At 36.8% G+C, this 27197-nt stretch overlaps 4 protein-coding genes across 7 annotated transcripts in view; 2 read left to right on the top strand and 2 right to left on the bottom strand.

The window, feature by feature from the left end:
- Positions 1 to 18014, top strand: part of dyl (dusky-like) — a 30831-nt gene extending 12817 nt beyond the window's left edge. For both annotated transcript variants that reach the window (XM_053766521.2, XM_053766527.1), the window contains exons 3-4: positions 8306 to 8376; positions 15986 to 18014. In XM_053766521.2, the coding sequence (XP_053622496.1) occupies positions 8329 to 8376; positions 15986 to 17689 (1752 nt within the window). In that variant the 5' untranslated portion in view covers positions 8306 to 8328 and the 3' untranslated portion in view covers positions 17690 to 18014. The remainder of the gene's footprint in view (positions 1 to 8305; positions 8377 to 15985) is intronic.
- Positions 18015 to 18047: 33 nt separating this feature from the next.
- On the bottom strand, positions 18048 to 21553 carry LOC128682094 (uncharacterized). Of its 2 annotated transcripts, XM_053766594.1 has the most exons (6): positions 21207 to 21552; positions 20959 to 21117; positions 20531 to 20665; positions 19861 to 20067; positions 18615 to 18806; positions 18048 to 18538 (listed from the first exon to the last, which is right to left on the bottom strand). In XM_053766594.1, exons 1-6 carry the CDS (start codon positions 21387 to 21389, stop codon positions 18380 to 18382), a joined length of 1035 nt encoding a protein of 344 aa, XP_053622569.1. In that variant the 5' UTR covers positions 21390 to 21552; the 3' UTR covers positions 18048 to 18379. The 2 variants fall into 2 exon arrangements, with proteins under 2 accessions (XP_053622569.1, XP_053622580.1); XM_053766605.1 differs by lacking the exon at positions 18048 to 18538 and having other exon boundaries at positions 18650 to 18806; positions 19857 to 20067; positions 21207 to 21553.
- Positions 21554 to 22071: 518 nt separating this feature from the next.
- On the top strand, positions 22072 to 22780 carry LOC128682101 (uncharacterized). Its single transcript, XM_053766619.2, has one exon. The coding sequence runs from the start codon at positions 22160 to 22162 to the stop codon at positions 22769 to 22771; it is 612 nt and encodes a 203-aa protein (XP_053622594.1). The 5' UTR covers positions 22072 to 22159; the 3' UTR covers positions 22772 to 22780.
- A 74-nt stretch (positions 22781 to 22854) lies between these two features.
- Positions 22855 to 27193, bottom strand: msl-2 (male-specific lethal 2). 2 transcript variants are annotated; one of them, XM_053766560.2, is made up of 4 exons: positions 26120 to 27193; positions 25659 to 25880; positions 25091 to 25259; positions 22855 to 24966 (listed from the first exon to the last, which is right to left on the bottom strand). In XM_053766560.2, the coding sequence occupies exons 1-4, from the start codon at positions 26840 to 26842 to the stop codon at positions 24746 to 24748; spliced, it is 1335 nt and encodes a 444-aa protein (XP_053622535.1). In that variant the 5' UTR covers positions 26843 to 27193; the 3' UTR covers positions 22855 to 24745. The 2 variants fall into 2 exon arrangements, with proteins under 2 accessions (XP_053622535.1, XP_053622543.1); XM_053766568.2 differs by having other exon boundaries at positions 25671 to 25880; positions 26120 to 27186.
- Positions 27194 to 27197: the final 4 nt, after the last annotated feature.

Below are 27197 nucleotides of genomic sequence, written 5' to 3'. Positions count from 1 at the left end.
TTCAATTCCTTCAGCATTCGAATGATCTCTTCTATTACTCTCAGACCTCTATGGAAGTAACAGGACACTTTCATTTAACTATCCAATAGTTCAACGTAGAGAAAATTTATAGAATACTAAGCAAGTTTATTAATACAGTAAGTAGGCGTAATATTTTTTTTATCGTTGGACGACAAATTTTACTGCTTTACCAGCCACGTTTCTCCAGATGGAAGTTCCGGTTGTATCAGAATGGAAATATTAGGAAGAGCGTCATGGCCGGCCGCGGGATGCGACGCGGGGAAAATCCGCTTTCCTATTTCAACTTGTGTGACAGATAGACACGCCCCTTGTATAGGGCTTCAACATAGATGTGTTTATTATGGGGCTAGAACGTGGACGTATCTTATTATGCGTATGAAAATGATTGTTTATCGTAGGCGTGTAATTAAATTGTCAATCTAATTATCTTACAAATTTTCTAATTTATAAGTTAATCCTTGTTTATAAATTTAATTACTTGACTTTACATATCGTTGCGTATTAAAGCACCTAAGATCTAATAATGTAGGAAAAGTAATTTCTCAGAAATCCAGGTCAATTTCTTCGAGATGAGGAAGTAGTCACCTGAGTTAGCATACCCGACACTGGAGCCTAATTGCGAGGGAGATAATTTACGGTGAGGTGCCCTTGACAACGTAGCGTGTACGCTGCCTTCAATGGGCTCGTCTGATATGTAAATTAAGGGAAACTATCCGATCCAGATACTTGAAGTTGACATGTAGGGCTAAATACACCGGAAATCCGCCGTCTACTACTTTTATAGTACCGGCCCTGGCACGTAAGCAAACGTAAATTTTAACGTTTTCTAAAAGGAACCAGTTCAATTTCCGGCTATAGTCTATTTCTAAAGATCATTAGTGTTCGCAGATGGATTAACGTTGACAGGTATTTAACAGGGTTGTTAAGACAGAAATAGTTTAAGATAATGAGCATAGTTTAAAGATTTGAAAAAATCGTTTATAAATCGATCACTTGAATCGATCAATCTGGTAATGTGGACTCGTTAAAAATATATTATGAGATTAAGCTATGTACAAGCTCATGATATGTCTAACGAGTCTTAAAATAAAAATTTTAAAAAGTCGTTTATAAATCGGTCGGTAGAATCTGGTTCACTCATGTCGGCGTCCATTTGTTTCGATCAACCGTGGCACCGCATCACGTCTCGTGCCTATTGTGGCTTAGTATTTGTTCCTCAGTGTTTACAGCCTGGTTATTAGATCGCGTAATTCATCTGCTATCAGGTTACAGAAATACTGTCAGAATAATATCTGCTTGTCAATTTGTCACGGTTACTTGGACGGTTTGTTTTTTCACATCGTCCATCGCGTTTATATGTAGTACTTGGACTGGATTGTGCTGATTATGATCACCTAAAATAAAGAGGTGTAAATAAAATTGCTAACCATGATCACCATGTTGTGCCATTATATGTATTGATATTAATATATTTGTGGTATGTACCTATGAATTAACAAAAAACAAATTGAGCAAGATACGTCTGATTCAACTAAAGTAATTTCCCATTAGTACATAGTTTTGACTAATCTTCTTCTTTCATCACTTCTCCCAATTTGTCAGGTCGCGTAAATAGTTTGCATAAGTATACACAAAAATATGTATCAACCATTATGTAAATTAGCAAATGTTAGTCAGGTAATGATTTTTTATCATTATTTAGGTAGAAAAATTATTTATTTATTCTCTATTTAGTCTCTAACGCCACTAACAGTCGATGGACGAGGTAGTAATATGTCAGAAATAAACAGCAATAAATAAGACATTTTAAACACACTGAATAGGACCGGTTCTAATCAATGCATATATAATGTTGAATGATAAGTTGTTTGAAACATTGTACATATTGGCTACTGTGTTCAATCTAAACCATTAGGGGAAAAGTAGATCCAATATGTTGCCACTGTAAACAAGTCTGTGGCGTTGGAAAGTACGTGTATTCGTTTGGTTCACAAGATATGATAAAATACAAGAAATAAACATATGATAAAATACTTATGTGAATTTAATATCCGAACGGTGAAGTGTGGTATAGTAAGGATTTCATTGGTCGGCCAATCATGAATTTAGTAAGTACTTCGTACAACAGTACCTACTAATTCCATGCATGGTTATTATACTTATGTCATTTCTGACAGAACGTGGCATAAAATTAATCATTTTAAAATTATAATATTGGTGATGTGATGACTCTCTCTTGTAAACTATATTATTATAATATTAAGTCTTGCGGTTTGCATATAATTTTAAGTTTCGTTACCGAAATATTTTTCTATTTTAATTTACAAATTCTCTTAAACAAAATAAGTCCAGAAAATCTATGTCCAATATTACTAATTGAAAGAGTTAATCGTTACGCAACTGAATTGATTGAAAAATCAGCTACTTAATTGTTCCGCGGCTGCGCGGGCGCAAACGTCACTTGTGTGAAACAAAGATAAACCGGCGCGCTCGGCTAACGAAAGTTACCGGATTTTGTGCACTTCCAATGCTAAGTGCGGCGAAGAAAGCGTTCTTCAGCTTCTCCACACGAAACATCTTAAATACAGCCGTCTTCTTCACTCAAGTTATATTGAACCGCACCAAAGTGAGACCACGTGTACTTAAAAGAGAAAGTGGGCCACGTTACGTTTCTCGGTACCATTAACACGGGCATTGAACGTAAACGTCCACCGGATACCATCTTACATGCGGCGGAACTGGAAAAAGCGTTTTATTGTCTTAACATTTAGGTGCAATTTGGTTAATGATGTCTGGAATCAATACAAGGTGCGAACTTTGGCGGGTGACCATTGATACGATGCAGAATTCGGAGAGCAACGAACTGCGGCGCGGAGAAAGTGTTATGGCGTAACCTTGAACACTGAGCCTCCGTTGCTCTCCACCGTATCGCCTAATCGACACATCACTGCAACATATCGATATGAAGCGGATACCCTCGCACTGCTCGAGATCAATTATAGGACCTGTTTACTGTTTAAGTTTCACTTTCATCTATAATCTTGACAATTTAATGTGGCCTCTTAATCTCTACATTACTGTCATCGTTTTGTAGAGTTTAACTTATCAATTGATGTGTTGTTTAATATACGAGTCCATGGTTGTTTCTAGTTTTAAACATTTAGTTTTTTTGTTCTTGTATTTATTGTCTTTAGTTCTCAATAACATTCATTGAGGGATATGAATAAAAAAGGAAAAATAGGAATAATGTTTTTCAATTTACTTATCTTGCAATTTACAATACTACTTTATATTTTAAAAAATTGAGTACTTTTTATTTTTACAGTATATCCCTCGACACAATGCGAAATTATTTTATTAATATCCTTATAGTTCATTCGGACAATTGATAACGTGTATCACAATTCGATAGGTGTTGATGTTTTTGTTTTAAATATATTTGATGAATCAATAAAAGGCTTAAGTTTAACAAGAAGTTTAAGTATTGAATTTAGACAAGTTATTTCGTAGCCTCTCAGCTCGTAGCGCGTAGCGTTACTAATTTGATTTTCTCGTAGATCATAGGCCTAGTGTGCTACGAGTCTACGAGAACTATAGGAACGAATAATAATGAAATACATAATGAAAATTCAGGTCCAAAGGTTCCAATTCAATTTTTAAGGTATACGTTTTATTATTTTTAGAATTCCGAAGTACATAAGGAACCAAAGAACCAAACTATAAGGGTTCATTGTTTACTTCGAAACCTTTATCTATTTTACTTTACGCACTAATGTGTTAATTCACGAGATTATCACATTAGACACTACTACCATTGACAACAAAGCAATGGCAATTATGAAGGTCTCCGTTCAATGACCTTTCAAGTGAAATTCCCATTAAAAGTCAATGCCATAAAACTGCCATCCGTCGTTTTTCCATACACATAAAAGCCGGTAACATTGAGGAATGAATGTTTTTCTGTATATTGTTTCTGTTGAATTCAGAACTGTTGCTTGCGATTTAACAACCCATTCTCGGAAACGCTTCAATAGAGCTGCGTTATTTTTTTTTTCTCTTTAAACATCACCGGGCGATTAAGAGAAATCTTTTGGGATGTGTATTCATACATAGTCTAATTTTAATTGCAGCAACATTACCAAGGGTGTCGAGAATCTCATGATTGTGTGCGCCGCGGCGCTCACTTTCTAACGACCGAGCCGAAAGAATAATGCTTAAGAGACGATGTTTGCAGCTGTTCCCAGCCACTAATTAAGTAAAACTTTTAGCTCGTTGCCAGCTAATTATAAAACAGTACGCAGGCGCCGGTAATCAGAGCCGAAAAATATTAACTTCGAACATCACGAAATCATTTGAAGTTTGTTTATCTTTAAATTCTAAGAAAAAAATCAGCTTTTTAGTCAACCATATTACAAGAGGCTTAAAACAGTCAAACTAATATATTGATAACTGAAGCCAATTTATATTAAACTTACTAAGTAGTATAAAGCTGAAGAATTGAAGAGTAGTTTGTTTGCTTGATTACGCTAATCTCATCATGGGTTCAAATTTCAGTATGTAATGGCCATAAGGAGTCATGAAATCCTGAAAAATGTTTTATTTTGCATAAGCACAAAAGATATATACTTGTCAGATTATAATAAACTCGGAACTAGAAGAAATATCATATTATTGTTTATGGAACAATTTAAAAAATAGAAATATGTTTCATAGGTACCTAAATTTCTGGGTATTTTCAAAGTCTTAAAAATGGTTAATCTTTCATCATGGTCCAGTTAAGTGACAACAATAGCACAGCGAGTAGAGATGTTATTATGAAGATAATACTCAGTTGTAATTATGAGACGTGACGAGGCAATTTCCGTCGAATACGGAACACTACACGTCAGGTGCGGACAGAGTCCTAAGCTTTGTTCGAGAGGCGTAAAGGAAATTATGTGAATCAGAAATGTTCATTCGACAAAATACAGTACAAAAGATACATCAGAATAGTTTCACGTATTCAATCTGTGTGTATACATTTTTGAGCATATTCCAACTCAAATTACATTCTTAATTCTGTCGCTACCAGCATTATATACGACATGAAATATTTATTTAAAGGAACTGATATCCTAAATATAAAGCATAAGTTTTATATTTAGGATATCAAAATTATCGGTGATAGAAAAATATATTTTTTTAGTCTTTTTATTAAGTAGTAATGTTGTTTTTTATCTATTCCCATTCTGTATGCCTCACGTATTGTATTTTAGAATGATGCATAACATCACCGTGTACTAGAAAGTATCGAATGATATCAATAAATACTCTATCAGTTCAATTGATTTCTGAATAACAAATGCAGTTTAGCAGATCATAGAAAATGAAAGTTTTTGAAGACGCTCAAGTCACGTCGCTTTTTGTCGATCATCTCGTGTGAAATCTTACATGACTTTTTATGTATTTTAGAGAAGAGCGATCATAGTGTGGAGGTTAAGGCAATTAACTATTATCAGGTGCATGTTATGAAGCATTTATGTTCACTTATTTATGATACAATATCACGTACAGAGTAGCTAGATAAGATTATGGGTATTATTGATTCTGAAATTGCGACAGGTTGCTACACTTGTTACATAGCCCATCTTTTTTGAGAAGAATCTCCAATTTATAATCTCCAACTTTCTCTTGATTGACTTTTACAATCTACGCAGGAGGCTGGCACATTCTATGATTCATAGAATGTGCCAGCTCTATTTATGAAAGAAAACTTTCGTATGTGAAATGACAATAATTTATGAGTTTATAATATAATTCTATCTTCAGGTAAACTAAGAACAGATACAGTATGTTAAAATTGATCGACCGAATAATTTGATAGTAATACTTTGCATTGCTGTCTGCTTATACAATATTGCAAGCTATATTAGGCGATTCATAAAACGGCGCGGAATTCACATCGCATCGCACGGTCCTCTTTGAAAACCGATGTAAACACCCGCGATCGCGTTTGCTGATTTTTATACAATATGTTATGATCTTAACCAAGCAGATAAAGCGTCAAAAGGTAACAAATAAATAAATAAACTCACTATTACATTTATGTTACTTGGAATTTATTTTCTAGACCTGTGACTGTGAGTAATTGTAACAACAAATCTAAAGCTTTCACTGAGTTGGATAATATTTCCGATAAGCATTGACGAAGATGACTGTTTTGACAGAGCAATTAAAGATCTTAAATTTATTATCATTAAGCGTAGAAATAATTACTTCAGTGATTACTTTTCAATCGTGATAACATCAGATATTGCATTTTGATTTATAAAAAGTTCGCCTTGTTAAGTATGCCAAATATATGAAAACCAATCTGAAACTCTTCCATAACTAACTACGGTAATCACCTGGGCATATAAATTTGTAATTAGTCACGTAGGTTTTTGGGGGGGATTTTCTAAAACTCCCACTTTAACGAGCATATTATTATGAAGTCGCGAGACAAACCTAGTTATATTATATAACCGTTACCATTGCTATAATTATGACTTATAGTACATAAACTTCAAGTTAAGTAAGCATTTGCAACAAATGCGTTCTTAAACAGAGCAGCGAATACAATTTACACATTTCTCAGAGAATATTTACTGTTAGAATCAATTAAGCAGACGTTTCTTCAGTTGTAATTGCGGTCGAGCATACATATTAATAGTATGGTAGCGGTTTTGCAGATCGATAGGGGAACGAAAGTGATATATGAATGGGTACTTAATTGTTGAAAAGGCTTTGAAATTATCGAGTGATTGTTCAGTCAACTTTTGTATAGGAATGGAAAGGAAGTAAGTTGAAAAGTGCATCCTGAGTTCTAGCGCTTTTAACTGAGGAAGCAAACAGGAATGCGTTTAGATGAGAGAGAATCACTAAACTTTAGGCTGATAATCGATTCAGCGGCTAATGTCCCACATTCGGCGCGTTTCTTGTCTAACGCCTAATTGAGCGCAGCACCCACTACACTACCAGTCTATTATTATAATATCGCCGCAGATTACAGAAAATAGAAAATGCCCGAGGGCCCGCTTTCTTACAAGTAACTAGCGCTAGCCTAGTTATGAGCAGGTGGGTGCAGCCGCAGAGAAAAAATATCAATCTCAACTCTCATGATCGTAATAAATGTTTCGGCGCGGCGACAACGATTGATCATTTTGCAAGTTTATTACAACTTTATCATAATTGAATTAAGTAGTATGTTTTGAAGTATTTATGTAATTTCAATGTCAAACGATTTAACTAATACCTGTTGTTTTATTTTGTTTTTTGTTCTTAATTTAAAATCGTCTGTATTTCTCATTGTGTTCGAAGCTTTTGCTAATTCTGTCTGTTATAAATTTTACAGTTTTGAAATATTGCGCATTGCAACTATCGACACTCACATGATAGTCATGTATATTCTTGAATCGATCGGTGACTTTCTGTGCTTTCTAACTAGCGATCGAGTGTCTGGGGTGAAATCGTCAGCGCACCCATCGTCCGTATGCGGATCGCGGCTTCTGCGACCGTCTGTCCTTACTTGCTCAATTCTGTGACAATTAGGCTTTTTCTTAGTCCTATCCTATCCCATATTACTATCGAATTATTGTAATGACAAGTAATATCTATGGATGTCGTTAGATCTTATTACAAATATATCGTAAAAAACCAACTTCTACTGCATGTCGAATCAACTTCATTGTATACACTGATTTATAAATTTCTGAAAGGGTCAGTTTAAACTTTCAAATCAAAATTAAATTTATAGAAAAATCTGATTCATGCCTGTGAAGTTGGTATAAACCACCACCTACTTCGAACCCTTCACACGCATTGTGTGTCAATCATCTCTTGATGAATGATCAATAGTTAATTTTAAAATCGAGAAGGAAAGGGCAAAATTATTTTAAAAATTAAACAGCAAGATTGTAGTAAACGTTTGAGTTACAATGATAAGTGGTCAATAATATCGGTGCATATCGCGACCTTGCCTTTAATAAGGTGAAGGCCGCGCAGCTTCCTCTCAACGCAACGGGAGCGCTCAGTGAAAGATGCCGCCGCGACGGTGCAGTTCCGGCGCAGGCGCATGCACTCGGTCAGTGGGTCACTGCGAGTGGGGGGTGTGGGGGGGGGATGCGGCGGCCGCTGGGCCACGTCGGTGGTAGTGCGCGGACAGTCGCCGCCATGGTCGTTGCGAAGTTGTCGCTCGCGCGAGCCTAGCTCGGCGCCGCCTGCGGGCGCTCAGTGCTACAGTGCTCAACTCAAGTTGTTGTTGCAGGCCGTGACCGCTGGACTGTGACTATGAAGAGGACCAGGCTGCTGCTGGCGATCGCAACGCTCCTGTTACAGGTTCGTTCATTTTTAATTCCTTTTTTGATTATAGTCTAGGATCAATATATTCTATGATTGCCTAAACTTGAGCACACATATCACATTTTAATTTGCGTCGTCGATACTAAAGTAGTTTAATAACAAATTATTAACTATTTGTTTACGTATGCGTTTTACTAAATAGTTTAATTATAATATGTTCAGTATCTTATAAATACACACTTACGGTGCAAAGGACCGTCGCATTATTTACTATAATTCCTTAAACATAACAAGAACAACATATCATTTAGATTAAAAGTACTAATTGCAAACTGTTTTCTGAGGCAAATCTCATCTATTTATAGCCTTTGGCCTCCTTTCAGTATTATTATAATTATTTTGAGCGAAAGTAACTTTATCGCCCCAACAGTCAGACACAAAAATTCTAAGAGATGACTAGATCTGTAGCTAATTTAGGCAAATTAAAATTACAAATCAAAGATACAAAGCAGTGAGAAAACAGAGATTAACCTGCCAATATTATATATTACATATAGGTACAATTGGATGTGATTCTACACGCAACAAGTAAACCTATACATTTTGAAACTATTAAATAAAGCATAAAATGATATAAGTTTTCATGTACTCTTTTCATATAGACTATATGTGTTTTATTTCCTAAAATTATTTCAATAAAGGAAAATTACTATTAACTTCAAAAAGATTTTTCTGATAGGCGACGAGAAATCTGTAAATATTTCAAAGACTAAACTGCTCGCCATAGCTAAAGATGGTCTTCCAATTACGTGGGTGGCCTTTGTACCCCGTAGGGGACAAAGACGTGATGCGACGTCTGTATCTAAAAGTAGTTAAATCCAAACATCTTTAATTGTAGATAAAGTTTCTAACCAAACTTCAAGGTTTAATATTTTATTAGTCTAATTAAAATAGTCCAAGATACGGTACGCAATAAATATTTCAATTAAATTGAAACTTTCATTTTTCGTATGTGAAAATTGTGCTAAATATCTATTCGACTTATCTTCTATACTCTGGTTGTGTTATGTCAGCCTCCAGAGTGTGGATACCGTTTGGACTCTACCAGATATAACAGAGCATCTAACTGACCATCGTTTACGGCGACACCTAGAGTAATGTATCGGTAGATTATCAACATTTGTGCGATAAACCAGTTATAAGGTAGGCAAAAATAAAGGAATATTTCTGATTACTCAAATATCAACATTAGGTATAACCACTAAGCACCAATTAATTATTTATTTTTTCGATGCAATTCAAATTATTTATTCAGAAATTATGCCTTTATAGATGTTTACAGACACTTTTTCACGTCAAAATTAAATATCTAATACTTATATTTCTCTTAAAAAGCTACAAACTACTAGCATTTCAGAACTATCACAGTTGAGAGGTATTGCCGAATGTCATTGTATCATAAAAAGTATTGAAACATCTTACAATCAAAACAACTAATCTCAATAAAATATTTTTCTTAAAATATTTAAGATAATATTGGAAATTCTGTAACGTTTTCTTTTTTGTTTTCGTTGTCTATAAGCAACTTTATTAAAAATTTAAGTAGGCATGTGGAGTGCTGAGCGATGCGCGGCGGCGTAACATCACTTTACAGAGGGCAGACGCACGCGCGTTATGCCGTGGTCTCACAAACCAACGAGAGCATAGATAATATTTATACAAAGCTAGCTTGTCATTAGTGACGTTCCAAAATTGGTTTAAAAAATAAAATTAATCCCCATAGAACTAGGTAATCTATGTATTTCCAACTGATTTCGCTTCCCCATAAAGTCACAATAAAGACTTTAGCAGGCCACTTAAAACTTTAAACCAGACCCGACTGTTTTTCAGGCCACTTTAAACCAGACCTGACGGTAAAAGATATCAGCTCAATTTTATAGGCCAGAATAATAATTTTGTAGCATAACTTTTGTGGAATGGTCGATCTATTACATCTTTAAACTGCATTGCCGTGCAACATTGCACGCTGCTCTATTCTTACATTATACAGTTTTTCCCGCTCGCGTTCTGTGCAAGTGGGCTAATGATTCCGTTAGTGCATCCACAAAACAGACCATCGCAGCTAACTGCATGAGCTGATCTACGTATATTGAATGTCTATAGGAGAAATCATCGCTTAACTCGCTGATGTTGAATTAATTGCCGCCGTCGCGTCTAACAGAGCCCAATACGTGCAGCGAATGCGCGTGAGACGATTAATCGAACAATTCTAAAATAGTAGGTAGGTTTAGTAGGAATATAATTCCCGGACACATTCCCCAATGAATTAGACTTTTAAACGTGCATGTTTTTTAAGAAATATAATCCAAGTTATATTTTTTTAGATTTTATATTTACAGTTTAACAAGATGCTACATATTATATGATTCGTAGAACTCCATATTAATAAGTTGTTTTGATTAAAAAATAATCAAAACAACTTATATATATATAAATATATGAAATAATCGTAAAAATCCAATTTGATGCTAAATAACTGCTTACTATATGTAAGACAAATATTCACTTTTCCGACATACTTAGCATAAAAAAGCCGAGCCACATAAAAGAGAGTCGTAACGCCCGTCAAAACTCGCCGGAATACATATTTAAGTACGCACTTTAAACGTACGTGCAATTAATGAAACTTTCATCTCGGCATTATTCTGCTTGTAACGTGTTGTTACGAAAATACGATAATTTGCATAACGGCGTGCTACGAGCGCCGGCTACGGGCTACGAGGCCTACGCGTCGTAGCGTAGTCGTTGACCGCCAAAATGCCGTCACTTTCACTGAATAAAGTCTCCGCTTTTGTCGGTGATGCAATAGTCGTGAATTCGATTTCATCTCGGCCATGATTTCTGTTGAATCGGCACTTCATTGTTGACCGTAGTTACACGGCTGTTACGTACTGATCAGTCATGATTAAATCATTGCATGTTTTAAAATCAATCAATATTGGTGAGCTCAGTTTCGCCTTTACTTCAATGTTTTTGGATTTTGAATTTTTTCGAATACGTGAAAAATCTACTACATAGTGGATTATTTTTTAATTTCTCTATGAAAAAGAGTTAAATGGGCAATTTTAAACACATTAGCATCTTTTTAAAAGAGCACAATTTACATTGTCGATATTTGTGTTAGGCATTCAATAATTACTACAATAATAATAATACAAGTAATGTTCCTAACGTCTGAACTGAACGGTCATGTAAATTTTCGCAAGAAAGCTCTGGAAATGAAAGTATGAATAACTAGGTATAAATAATTTACAAATTGTAGCTGCAAAAATCACAATGGTATTGTGAAATATAAATAGAGAATGTTAATATATCTCGATATTTTTCTAGTTTTTTAAATTTCTGGGCTAACGCCTCCTTAATTTCTTCCACGATTTCCTGTCTTTGGTGTTCTCTTGTCATTTCATCTTATCGAATGAGATTAATATAATAATTATTTTATATAAAACAAAGTATATCAGCTAAACAAAAACGGTGAAATAGGAAACACTTGTTAAATTATGACGTTTCCTGTATCGTAGAATGCTTCACTTTCAAATGGCTGTTTGTGGTTTGGTACGTGTTTCAATATTTTCTTTAATAAACTAGTCGGTAGTTTATCAACCGTGAACTTATAAAAATCATTTAGCAGCGGCAGTTTGTACAACTTTAATGTAATTATTAATAGATTGATTTTTCCAACAGCGACTTTCATTTCATTATAACAGTTTTCATAAAATATTCATTGACTGGTTTTCGAGAACGTATTAGTTATTTCCTCTAATATTCTAGAGTCTACGAATTCACAATAACTAATTATCTCAGATGTTTAGTTGATTGTCAATCGTAAAAACTTTTTTGGACAAATCCTCAAATATGTTTCTCATAGTCATAAAGACATGTTACGATGAAAGATGGCACAGTGCCGTACGTGCAGGGAAAGTGTTCGAGTGTGTACTCCGCCCGCGGCGCGCCTGCCCTTCACGAGCCTAGGTCAAGTTCACCATAAAACATTGCCCATTATAGACTATTCCACGACTTACCGCATCTTCACATTGAGGTTAATATAATAAAAATATCATCTTCATGTTTGATGTAGGTTTTCAGGAACATGTTTTATCGATTATTTGTAATGTAGTCTACGTAATGGATGTAGTTCACATTAATTTACTGAACCGTAATTAATATTATATTAAATAATTAAATTACTTTAAGGCTAACTTAATCTGTATGTTTTGTCCCTAATTTATAAAAAGAATGTATTTTTAAAGATTTTAAAATCTTGTTTACTAAATCTTGTCTATTATTCCTGAGACACATTATCAATTTTATTTGTGGGCACAACTAAAATTGATAATGTGTCACCACTGCTACCAAATTGTCTCATTTGTACTATTCATATATAAAATTGTATGCAATTGGTAGTTCAACAATAATTTCTTTTTTTATTATGAAAGGAGAAAGAGTATTAAGTATACTCTTATGCTGTAGTTATTTGTTATCATTATGAAGCTATTAAAACGGATTGCACAGAAATTCTTTTGACAACTTCCCTATGCATGTACCTACATATATAAAAGCGTTTTAATGATAACAATAGCAATAAAGGACCATTAACTCTACTTCGAAATTCAGTTTTGCATTAAGGTAAAAATTTAATGCCATCTTACATGTAACTTGTGCTCGAAACGAAAGTAATTTGAAAGTTATGCTTATCGGAAGAGGGGACATGGTTGCAGTAAAAGTCTGCTCAAAAGTACAACAACAGACATGATCCACGCCTAATTACACATTCACGATTCTCATGTTTCTTAGTAGCAGATTTCATTCGTGAGAACATCTGTCATTGTGATGCACAGCGAAATTGAGCGGTAGGTATATATGTTTAACTGTGTTTTGGAGTGATAAACACATAAATTTAAATATATATTTTTTTTTAACTGATAAATTTAATTTTTATTGTTTGTCTGTAATAAAACCTTGCAATCTAGATTTGTTTTATCACTTGTCTTAAATTCATATATTATGATTAATATGTAACTAATTTGGCATTTATGAATATTTGATCAAAAGCATTATTCATAGATGAACATTAAGTATTGGTTTTGTTATGTTAAAACATAACTTAACGACATAGATCAAATATATATCGGTGCACTACGTGCGTAGACTTTCTAAACTTATGGCAAAACGACGTATTTTCTAGAAAATAAACAAACTCTTAAACCAATTACGGTCGTTAGAAATTATACAAGAACTTAGGCATTACAAGAGTAAGCATGAGGCGTGTTCACGAGGTTGTTGACTCAATCACGAAGATCTGATATGCCACGCACCTCAAACACACTTCCCACGTCCCGGCTCTTCGGAATGGGACTGCAGACAATATGACACGAGGTGGGTCGACGGCGCGACCTCACTTTCTTTGTCGCTAATTTAGATGCCATTTCAGATAAATTACTATTGGTTTTACAGAATTGCTTGTTTCGTAGTAGTTGTAGACCTTGAACCCTCTATCAACAAAACCAGCACCAGCTTCATTTGTAAGGATAAAGATACACATAGACATACATACATTTTCGTGGAGATGTGGCATGTCGAAATAATATATAAATAGAAATGGAATGTGGTGAATAACCCATTAATTTATAAAATCACAGAAAACATAAATAACCTCGACCTTGTCGCAAATATTGTAATACGAAAACAAAAATCCGGTTTTACTCATTTCGCGTCCTTTAAACAACTTTCATCAGAGGTGTACCAATTTGTAAGGCATTTGGTCATATAGGCTATTTGTTTATTGAATTCGTTAGCGTTTACAAATACTTTTATTGAAATAATGGTCAATTTCTTTTTAGGATTTAAAATTTAAAATTTTTCAGAAATCCTAAAAATATATTCATTCGATATTCGAGTCAAATTATTAATCGAAATCTAGAAGTTGAATTAACCTTATTGTTATAGCAAGAGGTGATTTCAAAGTTTATAAATTTTACAGTACAGAAAAATATAACCTAACTAAATCTGTGATACGTTCATCGCTTTATCGCGTATAGCTAAAAATAAAACAATAGTAGGATATAGATAATCCGTGGCAATACGCGGGAAGCGGATGCGGATTTGGGTACTTTCACCTGCGCCCGCACCGGTCGCTCACCTGCCGCGCCGAGTGCTGGCTAATTGTACTGCCCACGTGCGGTTTCTTATCTTCTTCTACAATACTTCAATGAGATAATTCGTAGTTCATGAGTTTTTACAACTTTAGCAAAATCAACATAGAAACGATGGATTTAAATCCACCCAATTTTCTCATACACTTATGTATAGTGCTTATTTGACATCGCAACCCTGAAGGCAGTATATAATATTTACTAAGTACAATACACTAGTTATGAAATTCAAATACAGTATGGTGAAATATAAAATATATCAGTAAAAGTAACTGACAGCTAAACCATTGCATATATCTCCAAAGTAAAAGCTGCAATATAAGGGCCTTACAATGCCATAGCATTCGAGACGTCAAAGAAAGCTCCAGTTGTCAAGTTGCAATGTTTATAGGTCCAGTGTTTTCTTCCGTAACTGACAATCTCGATCAGTGGGTAATTTCTAACCGGTTTAGAAAACAGGAGTGCCACTAGCAACCTTACACTTCGATTCGCAGTCTCCTACTGCAGTATACATAGAGACCAATATCCCATAATTTGAACTGATCACTCGCCTGTGCTGGCCAGTCTGCAATGCATCTAACTTGCCTATTCTTGCACATATGTGTCGCCATCATGGGGGACTCGTTTGTCGCTCTCACTCCATAATGTTCAGATCTGGATCCTAGCAAAGAATTTCAAGTTTCGTTACGCTATGCATACGTGTCTGCTATTTTCTCAACAATCCTTCTCCAAAAGCAGTTGACTCTGCAACTTACAAACCAATCCAGATAAAAATTCAATAATATACCTACCAAACTAATAGACACGAGTTCAAAGTTAATTTGTCGTTCTAAATTCAGATTGAGAATGACAAATAAATACACACACACTCTGAATTCGTTGATATTGATTCTATATCTGATTTTCATCTGTGTAGTACCTGAGTATTATCTAAAATCCGATATTGAATCAATAGGTATAAATTCTGAAATACACTTAACAAATTGACGCAATAATTTTGTATAGTTACTCGCTCAATTATCTCCATTGTTATGATAGCAAAGTAGCTCTAAGCTAAAAGAGCCGGGTATCGTGAAAGCATCTTCGGAACTCATCTAGGCAGTATGATTGCGCTGATTAATATTATAATTGCTCGTGCGAGCTATACATCAGTGTAGAAAGTCGGAAAGAACGCGTCGGCCGCGGACAGAGCGAACGGCGAGATGGCCGCGCAGCTCGCGTGGCAACAACTAGAGTGAGACGCTGCTGGAATGTGCTTCTCGGCACTTCTACACACGATCTAACGCAATTGTTATTTCTAATGATATTCATGATTTCAGAATTATTAATTTACTTACTAAAAAGTAAACGTGACGACGATTTTATATTTCTGTAAAGTTATTGTAGTGCGATTTTTTATACCAATTTATTGATTCAATAATGTTTTTTTCCAGGAAGCAACATGCGAGCCTCCGGTGGATTCAGCGTCGTTACCACTAGAACATCGAGCGGGGGCCGGCTACGGCCCGCCCCTGGCGCCTCAACACTCAGATGACCCCTGGCCACTTGCCACTCCCGATAGCCCCAAAATCAAACACCTACAAGTGCAATGTGAAAAAACACACATGCGAGTCAATATCGAATTCGATCGCCCGTTCTACGGCATGATCTTCTCTAAAGGCTTCTATAGTGACCCCCACTGTATGCATCTCAAGCCAGGAACAGGCCACCTTAGTGCTACATTCGAAATTTTCCTTAACAGCTGCGGTATGTCCAGCTCCGCCAACCACAATGTTGCTAGTTACGGAAGTCCCACACCTAGTGGTTCTTACGTTGAAAATACGATCATCGTCCAATACGACCCCTATGTACAAGAAGTATGGGATCAAGCACGAAAACTCAGATGTACTTGGTACGATTTCTACGAAAAGGCAGTTACATTCAGACCCTTCCAAGTCGATATGTTGCATGCGGTTACCGCCAACTTTCTCGGGGACAATTTGCAATGCTGGATGCAAATTCAGGTCGGCAAGGGGCCATGGGCTTCAGAAGTGTCCGGTATTGTTAAAATAGGACAGACGATGACGATGGTGCTTGCTATAAAGGATGATGAAAACAAATTTGATATGCTTGTTCGAAACTGTGTCGCACACGATGGAAAGCGCGCACCCATACAGCTAGTTGATCAATACGGATGCGTCGTAAGACCAAAGATAATGAGCAAGTTCCAAAAAATAAAGAACTTTGGACCATCCGCTTCTGTAGTGTCTTTCGCTTATTTCCAAGCCTTCAAGTTCCCTGACTCAATGAATGTACACTTCCAGTGCGTAATTCAAGTATGTAGATACAATTGTCCAGAGCCAAAATGTGGTCTGGGTACAGACTATGGGGTCCCATTACTGGGCGGTAATTCTCTCGGTGCTGCGGAATATGGTGTACCAAATTCACCGCATGCGGAATACGGACCTCCACCACCATCGCCCCATGCTGAATATGGCGTTCCTCCAGCATTCCCCGACCCACGCCATCCAGCGGACTCTTCAGGTTCCTTCTCAGAAAAGAGGGATGACGCCGTCCCACCCCCACAGGCACAAGTATCATCAACACCTAATGCGCCTAGTCCGTCGTCACCTGCCCCGGCCCGCGAAGACGATGAAGTAAATCTGCCACCACCGCCTCCACCAGGCCGCCGTGGAGTATATAACACTGTAAAGAGGAAAGACGATGCGCATGTTAACCTCGCAACTCTGGGAGGTAGACCGCGATCCGTCGAGGACTTGCCAGAAAGGCTAGTCGGCGTGAGGCGGCGTAGAGAAACATCAAAGCCGAATCGCATCTACAAGCGCGATGCTCAAGAGATGACAGATGTGAACACTAGTCGCACAATTCAAGTAGTAGCGCCGGGTGACGTAAACTTCGCATTGAACAACGCGGCGGCGAATGAAACAGTGGTGATTCAGTCTCCAGCAACAGACCCGGAGACGATATGCATGTCAGTGCCGTCGTTCGTGGCGGGGCTGGTCATGTTATTGTTAGTGCTAGTGGTGGCATCACTTGTGGCCGCGTTTCTTTTCGTGCGCGTCCGAGCGCTCGATAGGAAGGGCGCCCATGGGGCCACCGCCTACTACGAGACGGATTACGTGAAACACACGAATTAGGTGAGAGTGCGAGTGTGACGCGAGGACGTTCCCATAAACTCTTCTCGGATCCAAAGAGCGTGCGATCTTCGGCCCCGGCCGGACGGCGCGGCGCTGTCGCGGTCGCGATCGAAGCCCGGCCGCGTGCGAGTTATTTATTTAGTTGTCTAGTGAGCGTGATGTATATGTTCGACTGTTTTGTAAATTATTTTATTTGTGTGGAAAGCACTCCTGTACTGCCTTATTTAGTCCTTATGTCTGTTGTAATTTTGTAAAGAGTCGTAAGTAAGGATGTAGTGGTAATGAAAGTTGTATACCAATTAAAGTGTCGCGTGTGAAAACTTGATATTGTTTTTTATTTGACTTTGAAACTCACATAATATCATTATAACATTTATTAATATAAGATAAAATAACCTAGACCTTATGTGAAAATAAATAGATTATAAAGAAATATTCGAGAGAATCAAGATTATCGAACATTAACTTTAAATAAGAAATCAATGTCGTCGCACCAGTTTCCATGGAAGAATTATGAGAGACGAGTTATCAAGTTACATATGCGTAAATTCTAAGGAGAAACTTAATGAGTATGAAAGTGAATTGTGTTTTGGCTGCTTAGTAAACAAGAAAATACAATCCGAATAATATCCACATCATTAGAGCATTGCAAGTCACAAAGAGAACGCTTAATGTAGGTTCGCACGAGTTTCACCGCCACGGCGGAATTTTCCTAGTGTTTTTTCGTTTCCGCTTGCCTCTGGGCGTCTCTAAAAGTGAGACTGAAGAATTAAATTTCGATGAATTTGGACTATAGTACAAAACTTCTAGTTTCTTTTCCTCGTAATCTCGTACTGGGAAACTAGTACTCTGAAAGACAATAGATAATATGATCAGTGGCATTCGTACTTTTTGTTAACTTACAAAATAAGAGAAGCATGCTTACATTACTTAAAGGACGTGACTTGGGGTCGCTGCAGCTCTTAGGTCGACCTTTGGATTTTGGCAAGAGAGTAGTCTTGCCAGGACAGCGGTCGAAAGTTGCGACCGGGCCGTGTGACGACACTCGTGCGCTGGTTTGCCGCCGCACTGGCCGAAGGGTCTGGGTTTCTTTATCCACCATCACTGCTGGGTTCAGCTGTAACAATATAAATATTTTGTCAAGAAAGTGAAGAAATGCGGGCGCTGTTTCCTGTCTGGCAACATTGGGTGTTTATCAACCAATCTTGACCATTGGATTTGATATTGCAATGGCAAAAAATGTACATGGTTCGTTAAAAATCAGATTTCTACTAGGTATATATAATCAAATTGTGCTTATTTTTATCACACAAACCTAATGACAGGTAGGTATGATAAATTTTACCAGATTTTGATAAAATAAACAAATCATTTATATTTTATCTCCAAAGCACTACACTCAACAGCACATCAACCTACACAAATTTATTGCAAACTCGGCGATATTACCGCGCCATAGAGTTTCGTGCAGGGTAATGTGATGTGCTGATGACTACATAAATCTAGTGGTAGATTAAACTAAATAATGCTATAATAACATGAATGATGTGGAGAACTATTGTCAACACTTACGTATCGAAGACACCTGTCCTCTCCTATCCAATCCCCCCTTGTTTTTGAAAAAAGTAAAGGTCTGTTACTTCTAAATCTGGCTTTTGTCGATGATAGCTTAATTAATTTGGCCTTACTATAATACCTATCTATACAAGTTCAGGAAGCAATAGGGAGATTACGCGGACACACACAGAAACGGACACAACACACCCAGAACCGCAGACAAATATTTGTGATCACAGGTGTAAACACACAGCGAACACAGGACTACCTAATAGCGGCGACGACGTGCACAGACTATGGCATGGAGCCGAGATGTCATTTTGCTCTGTTATTTCTATTAAAATAGTAAACACATTTACATTTGTGAACACAATTCGTCATACTCTCAATGGCTTCTTTATTTCAAACCAATCTACAGAACATTTCTACAGGCCGTAGGCTAAGAAAGGGAAAGTACCAACTTACTTAAATGTTTTGAACACGCAGAACAAATCACCATATTGAGAGGTTACACTTTCATGCATCAGACTTCGATGACACTCTTAGTAAGTGTAAATATTGTTATTTTATTAGCTAGTGTGCGGTAGAGCGCTTTAAAGGAGGTGCTTACTTACGAAATATCGGAAATGTGTTTGTGATCCCTTGTCGTGCATCCTAGAAGACGCTGCAAGGAGCCTCCTACAAGGAGCTGTGAACGGTCGTCGGTGACTGGTGCAATTTCCATGACGCGTATCCGCGGGTGGTGGATCATGCCGCTGGTACGCCGATTGACTGAGGTGTTTTTTAGGATGTAAACTTCTTTTATAATTTGGTTGTGCATTCTGGAAAAAAAATACAGTTATTAAGAGACGTTAACTATTTGGACAACTGTACTTTAATTACGGAGACGAAGGAGGGGTGAAAAAATCATGGTACTAAATATATGAAAATTGGACGGAATGTATAATACGATAGATTTTCCCACGAACTTCACCTTAGATGTATGAAGATAAAGAGTGAAGATTAGAAAATATAAGTCCTACTGTACCCGTTAAAATTTTTACTCTTTTGCAAGTTTCAAAATTGGGACTAAAATTTGACGCTTAGACATCTACCCTCTTTATATTTATAAAAAAGTTAATGAATTCATTAAGCTAAATTATGTATGTTTTGTGTTGTTCTGTCGATCATAAATAAGTATTGTAAAGTGCGATAGTGATAAAATATATTTTGGCTAAAAGTATGCCTTAATTTTTTATAAATAAGATAGGAATAGTCGTAGGTAGCTAATACTACATAATTTACCATAGATTGTAGGATTAGCTGCAGCGGGGACGCAGGGCAGGGAGGCGGTGCTGGCGGCCTGCGCGACGGCGCTCTCGATGCTGTTGGCGGCGTTGAACAGCAGCCGGCATAGTTCGCATACTGGTGCGCTCGATGCTGCACCACAAACAACACCAGCTTTGCAATTACTCTATGTTTTAGTACACGTCTAATAGATTCATGACCTACTTAAAATGTGAAAAAATTATAAGTACGTTATTTCAAAAATCGAAATAAAACTTGTAGCTTGTAATGACGAATACGTGATTCAAGAAGCTGTATCAATCAAAAGCAAAAGTAAATGTTGCAACAGATAAATTTATTGGAAACAATCGCTCGTGTCAGTTGTGGTTTGACGACCAAAGAGTGTGCAAGACAAAAGGATGTCGGAGCTGAGTTGTGGCCCGTACAGAGGCAGCACCTGGGTCGAGGTGGGAGCAGCCGGGCGCGCCGGGGGGCACGCGCGGGTGGTCGCCGCTGGCCGGGCACGAGCCGGAACCATGGATGTGCACCTTTATCTTGTTGCGGATCAGGTGCGGCTTGATCTCATCGAACCACACGTCGCATAACTGAAATGTTAGCACATAATGCAATTGCGACACCATCCAACGTATATTCAACTTTGATTAATTGCTGCCAAACATCAACAGGCGCTTACCCCAACTAATGCACTGTCTAAGTCATAGCGTATGTTCTTTGGTAACTTATTATTACTCCGACTCCTAGGTTGCTGTTGGCGATTAGGGTTCAAAGAGGAATCGCCAGAAGCCTTGACGAAGGTGGAGCGAACCCTGGGGACCTCCCCGGCGGCGCTCGTCTTTCTCATCCGAGGCTGAGACATTGTCCTAATCTTACCGTTGACGTAACATGAAAACACGAGCGATCAGTGTTATTAAATGACTAAAAATAACTTTCCTTATAAAACATTAAAAATACGTGTATAAAAAGGTTACGTCAAAACGGCACTTTCAACTGTTATGCATGTCATGAGCACCTGTCAAAGTTTTTGGAAAATCATTTATGACATGATTTTTTAACTTCGTATAAGACCTAAAACAAAAAGAATTTATTCTTTAAACTTTCATTTCACTATTGCTGCCGCCGCCCACCGCGGCGCTGCTACGAACCGGGTTTGCGTGCGTTTTGTTTGTACTTATACCTATTGTATGGCTGGCGCGTGTAGCCGCGTGCGTTATACGCCGGCTCCACACTATCAGAGATCTCAGATAGTATGAACGTACATTACATAAGTAATTTGTATCTGTTGTATATTTTTTTTACTTCAAGGAAAAACTAACAATCACAGCTAGCAATGTAAATCCAAGTCACAATTAGGTATTTGGTCAATTGTGTAAAAATTGCGTGTAGTCAATATTACAATTCCATAGAAAGACAGGCATACGGGTTACGCAGTCGGTGTGCCCTTATAGAATAATTATTGAAATATAATGACGTAGTTTACAAAATGATGAATGAATGATGTAGTTTATAAAAGTAGGTAGGGTATAACTAATAAATTTGTGGGTATAAATAAATTGACACAACATTACCCAAAGTCAGTGTTTATCGTTTGTTTCGTAATCTGAAGAAAAGGTTTTATTTTTTAACAATATGAATTTACCAGTCTGGAAAACTGCCCTGTGCGCCAGCGGAACACTCATCTGCGGTTTGGCATTCAAAGTTTTGCAAAGAAACTTGTCAAAAACTACCAACAAAACTGACATCAACGAATTCCTATTTTACGGATCGGAAGACGAAACGCGAACGCGAGAAATAGGTATAGACAATCTATACTGTATTTACTATTTATTAGCTCACGCGAATAAAAGTATCGACATATGCGTGCCAAGCCTGGAGAGCGGCACGATCGCTCAGTGCCTCATTAACGTCCAACAGAGAAACAATGCCAGGATCAGAATAGCTATACACAATAGCGACAACTACCACCATTTGAATTCGTTTGCGAAATGCGGAATCCAGGTTAAAGTCATCAAATCTAACGAACGATTAGAACACGAATTTATACTTATTGATAGTTCGGACGATTTGGTAGAAGCAGTGGCGGTAATTGGATCGATTGATTACGAGACTTCGCGAGTCAACTGCAACAGAGACGCGACCCTCCTCACATCAGACGCTGCGGTTGTGAGCACCCTAAAGAAAGAGTTCGACCGTGTCTGGACCTCTGTCCCTGAATTCAAACCAGAAAAGGATAACAAATAGCCAAATAGCGCGTGTCAAATGCTAATTCAAATAGTGTGTGATATTTTCAACTTTTAATTTATGGGTGTTACAAATAAAAGGTGTTTTTTTAACATAAAATATTTTGATTTTATTCCATTGATCTAGTCCAATAAATTTACGAATGTTAAAGCGAACTTAATGTTAAGTTTATTTGTACTGAAGTGCTGGCAGTCAGCATATTTAATATTCTTTCTCGATACAACACGGTGATTGCTAAACCATGTGACATAAACTAATGATCACAGATTTTTTTTATTTAGAATTATGAACAGGTTAAAGTAAAGTAGTTATGACCTCGTTTTGAGATAGAGTTCAAACATCAATATTCAAATATTTCGTTAAGGTATGGAATTAAGGTTCAAATCTTTAAAACAATATAATTACACCAACATCTTTTCCTACTCTCAGACAGTATTTACAAAAGAATTGATAATTATTTAAAAATATTGTGCTTTGAAATTACTTTACTTTGTAGATTTGTAAAACTAATAAACTATATCGGATTAATAGTCACTTTCTAAATCCATCAAATCAAAATGTCAATAATATTACATAAGTAGACCAATAACAAGACATCAAAAAAAGGGGTAGGTAGATAGTAGAGAAATGTCTATTCGTTACATAAGTACTTTTGGATTATAAGAGTTGATAAAAATAGCTTTACAAATACTGTATAAAACAATGAAATATTAAATTTACTTACATGAAATGTAAAAGTTCTGTAACTATCATACCGAGCTGCATAGCAGCTACAATCCGCATACAAAAGTAGTAAGTATTTGGTACAATATTTTCCTCACTATACATACATACAGGCTACAATGAAAAAGCTACGAATACATCATCGTAAAAATAGCCATTGAAGTTGCAATAGTAGTCTGAACAGCTCATTTTTTCAACGAAAACGTTACAACACAAATAGTCATTTTCGTAGTGCATATTTTAGTAATAACTTATTTAATTATAATTTTTTTCATTTTTCCCTACTGGTACACCACGTGAAGAAATAAAAAGTAGATACATTCCAGTTAAATAATATTATCAGTTCAAACTGGAAAATAAAATTAGTTATTTTGAAATTTGACCACCTTGCTGTAACACATTACTAATTGTATCTAACAGTAGATTGAAATTTATGTTTTTTTTTAATTCTCAGTTACGCCACTGGGCTCAGGTCATAAGACCCTATGGATTATTCCAGATTTAAATCACCTAACATCAAAAACAACCTTACACCAAAAGTCATCAAAATCCTTACAGTATTTTTGTGTGAAATGGTAACACTCAATTCTCATATTTTTGTTGTATGTATTTTATAACTTTATTGTAGGAACAAGGCCAAGTTATGTGCATTAGTGGTCTTATGTATGTGTCCATGTAGGGATCTCTTTCAGTGATGTGATAGGTTGAGATTTTTTAATGTCTATAATACTAGTTGGATAAAGGAATGCTTAGAATTATTTAATTAAATTATTAATATGGGTCCTATACATTCAATAATCAATTTTCAAATATTCTATTGCATTATGAAATGTAATATATTAAACTATTTCAAAATATGTGTACATACTAAGTGAAGAAAATTACTTTGAAAAATATTAATTAATATATAAATAAAAATGTCATCAAAATCATGTCCATCCAAAGTTATATGATACTTTTACAGTTCATTTATTAAGTAATACACTCATAGAAATTCACAATTCATATAGTCCTGCATTGACGACGGTGTTTAAACTAATTTAGAGTTGCAACTTCAGCATTACAAAATTTCGCCGGCACTATGCCTAAAAAGACACTTACCCTACTTCACAGAGAATAATAGTTCAACACGCATGTGACTAGCAAGACGATTGCGAGGATCTCCGTCGCGGACTTCAGTGCATTTCCTAAAATCGAGGTCAAGAAAATGACACTGGCTCGGTCCTAGTCGCTCGCAACGGAGAGCGGCTGTCATACGTCCACCTCGATGTCGCTGGTGTCCGGCGGCCCGCCCGACTGCGGGGACGCCGTCTCTGTCTCGCGCGGCGACTGCCCGTACTCCATCTCTGTCTCGCGCGGCGACTGCGCGTACTCCGTGGGGGAGCTGGCCTCCTCCTCCGCGGAGCCCTCCTCGTCCATCATGATTGTGGCCGGCAATGACGCTGATATCTCTTGTAATTGACTTGAATACACTGAAAATTTTAAACTCATTTACACAAATGGGCACTATTTGACTTAGTTTATTTATAGTAAACTGAATCTAAAGTATAGGTTTCTCAAGAAAATATATATGAAATAATCAAAGCAAGTATTTACCTTTTATATTAGATGATTTGAGATCACTAAAATTGAGAGATTCCTCCATAGCCTCCATTGTCAATGTGTCAGTATCTAAACTGTCCATAGAGCCTGAGCAGGACGGTGAGCTATCAGGATTGTTCAATGTTAATTGCAAATTATCTAGCTGAAGGATGTGGGGCCGCACCTGTAATCGAAAATAAATGTTTGATGTATGTAACAGGGCAATGGTGAGATCAACATAACTAACATAACTTTGATGAACAAACCTTTGTCTCGGGAGGGGAGAGGTGAGAGGGGAGGGGTGATGACGCAAAGGCAGACATAATACCAAATAAAATGGAATTTCCCCATGAGGCTGGCATAGTCGAGCACCAAGCAACTGAAGCCTCGACAAAAAATAGATTTAAAAAAAATGTATGTAACAGCATATTTTAAGAAATTGCAAAAAAACAAAAATGTATTATTTCAGTCAAAATTTTCACCAGCAATTTTTTTTACAGATGCAATTTATCTTTCTATAGTAAATATATTTATCAAATCAATATAAGTGAGGCAGTTAACCACAAAAATCAAAATAACCTACAGGTAATAGTACCTTCATTCCATCTGGCCTGTGTGGATTCCGGCAGCCTTTGCACTTGCATTCTGTGCAGGGTTTGCTCTCCACATAGCAGGGGCACCTCTGCCCACAACATGTCAGCTTGCCCGGAGTGGCGGTTGCATTGCCACATCTGCAACCTTTGCGTTTACTGCTGGCGGAACTCCTGGACCTGTTTGATGGCTTCTTGAAGCCTAGCTGATTTGACTGGAAATTGGAAATGGTTCCACATTAATTTAAGCTAGTTTAAAATAATCTGAGAAATAATTTTGTCATATCCATTTACCACAATAAAATATAAATAAATAGTATTATTGTTTTATTAAATCAATAAGGCTCAGTCAAATGCAATTCAAGTAGTAAGTAAAGTATATTTATTGACATTGTCAGACAAATTGCCCTACAAACAATTCAGTTATTTCAAGATATAACAATCAAACACTAACCTTGCTCTCTCTTGGTGGTGGATCACTTTGTTCTGTTTCCTCAACTGCTTTCCTTTTTATTGTGATCTTGTTACCTGAACCTGCATACATAACAGAATACATAGGTGATCCATTAGAGATTGCTCTAGAGTTTGGAGACCCTTTACTAGATGATCTAGTTTCCGTATTACTTGACGATGATGCTGCTTGTGTCTGTGTGGATGCTGAGTTAGTGTATACACATGGCAGAATGCTATAGGCGGACTTGGAGAGCCCTGCCGTACTTTTATAGTCATCACTAAATCCTGCACCTTCTTGTATGAGATCTATCAAGCCAGAACTCGCGACTGTACCTCCGTTCACACCGGCAGCTATTTCATCTTCTTCTAATAATGTTTTGTACACATCTGTACCCATAAAATATTCACACAACTTCTTATAACACTGTAATAATATACGTAATTGCAAATTTTCAGCGTAATTGTCATAATCTTTGCACCAACTGCACGATGGTTTGAGTTTCTTTCTTCCACCTTTGCACTTTTTACAAACGTGGTGCTGGCAACCAGAGCTCGTTGGCGTGTAGGGCTCCTTCAGTAGATTCCCACAAACAGTGCAGGATAAAGATTGGCGTAAATAAGGAACCAAACGAAAGAGATCCGTCCAAGAAGACTTGTCTGCTGCGTCCGCCAGTATTATTAGGCGGCATGTAGAAACATATAAACTTGTTGCATTCATCTTCATTTATGCAACAATCAAATCGACTGGATTTGGACATTCACAAATGAAACAATTCTAATTGTTTACGATAAAATCACACAGACAGAGCCGAAAAAGCCGCAAACGTTTTACAAAACAAAGCAGTCACTGTCATTTATTTGTTGTCACTGTCAATGCCTTTTTTTAAATTAAAAGATCTTAGACAAACAAGCATCACTACTACTAGACTGCTAATATTGATTGAAAAATCGTGACACGATAGTGCACGAATTTTAGAAGTGAACTAGAACAGTAGGTGGTGAACGTTTTACCAGACGTCTCAGCTTGTAATGTTGTAATGTAAACTTAGTCAGTCTATAATCAATCACACTGAATTTTG

This window comes from Plodia interpunctella, chromosome 2 (genome assembly GCF_027563975.2).
Source record: "Plodia interpunctella isolate USDA-ARS_2022_Savannah chromosome 2, ilPloInte3.2, whole genome shotgun sequence".
NCBI classification, from domain to species: Eukaryota; Metazoa; Arthropoda; class Insecta; order Lepidoptera; family Pyralidae; genus Plodia; species Plodia interpunctella.
The sequence above is the reverse complement of the archived record's forward strand: the minus strand, read 5'-3'. Positions and strand labels throughout refer to the sequence as shown.

Bases quoted from the DNA above. Each gene is read 5' to 3' on its own strand.
- LOC128682094 (XM_053766594.1), bottom strand. From the start codon at position 21,389: ATGTCTCAGCCTCGGATGAGAAAGACGAGCGCCGCCGGGGAGGTCCCC. The intron at 21,118-21,206 runs GTAAGCGCCTGT...CTAACATTTCAG, and splicing joins TAGACAGTGCATTAGTTGGG to TTATGCGACGTGTGGTTCGA. The intron at 18,539-18,614 runs GTAAGCATGCTT...ATTGTCTTTCAG, and splicing joins AGTCACGTCCTTTAAGTAAT to AGTACTAGTTTCCCAGTACG.
- LOC128682101 (XM_053766619.2), top strand. From the start codon at position 22,160: ATGAATTTACCAGTCTGGAAAACTGCCCTGTGCGCCAGCGGAACACTC.
- msl-2 (XM_053766560.2), bottom strand. From the start codon at position 26,842: ATGAAGATGAATGCAACAAGTTTATATGTTTCTACATGCCGCCTAATA. The intron at 25,881-26,119 runs GTTAGTGTTTGA...TCCAATTTCCAG, and splicing joins CACCACCAAGAGAGAGCAAG to TCAAATCAGCTAGGCTTCAA. The intron at 25,260-25,658 runs GTAGGTTATTTT...TTTCGATTACAG, and splicing joins GAATGAAGGTACTATTACCT to GTGCGGCCCCACATCCTTCA.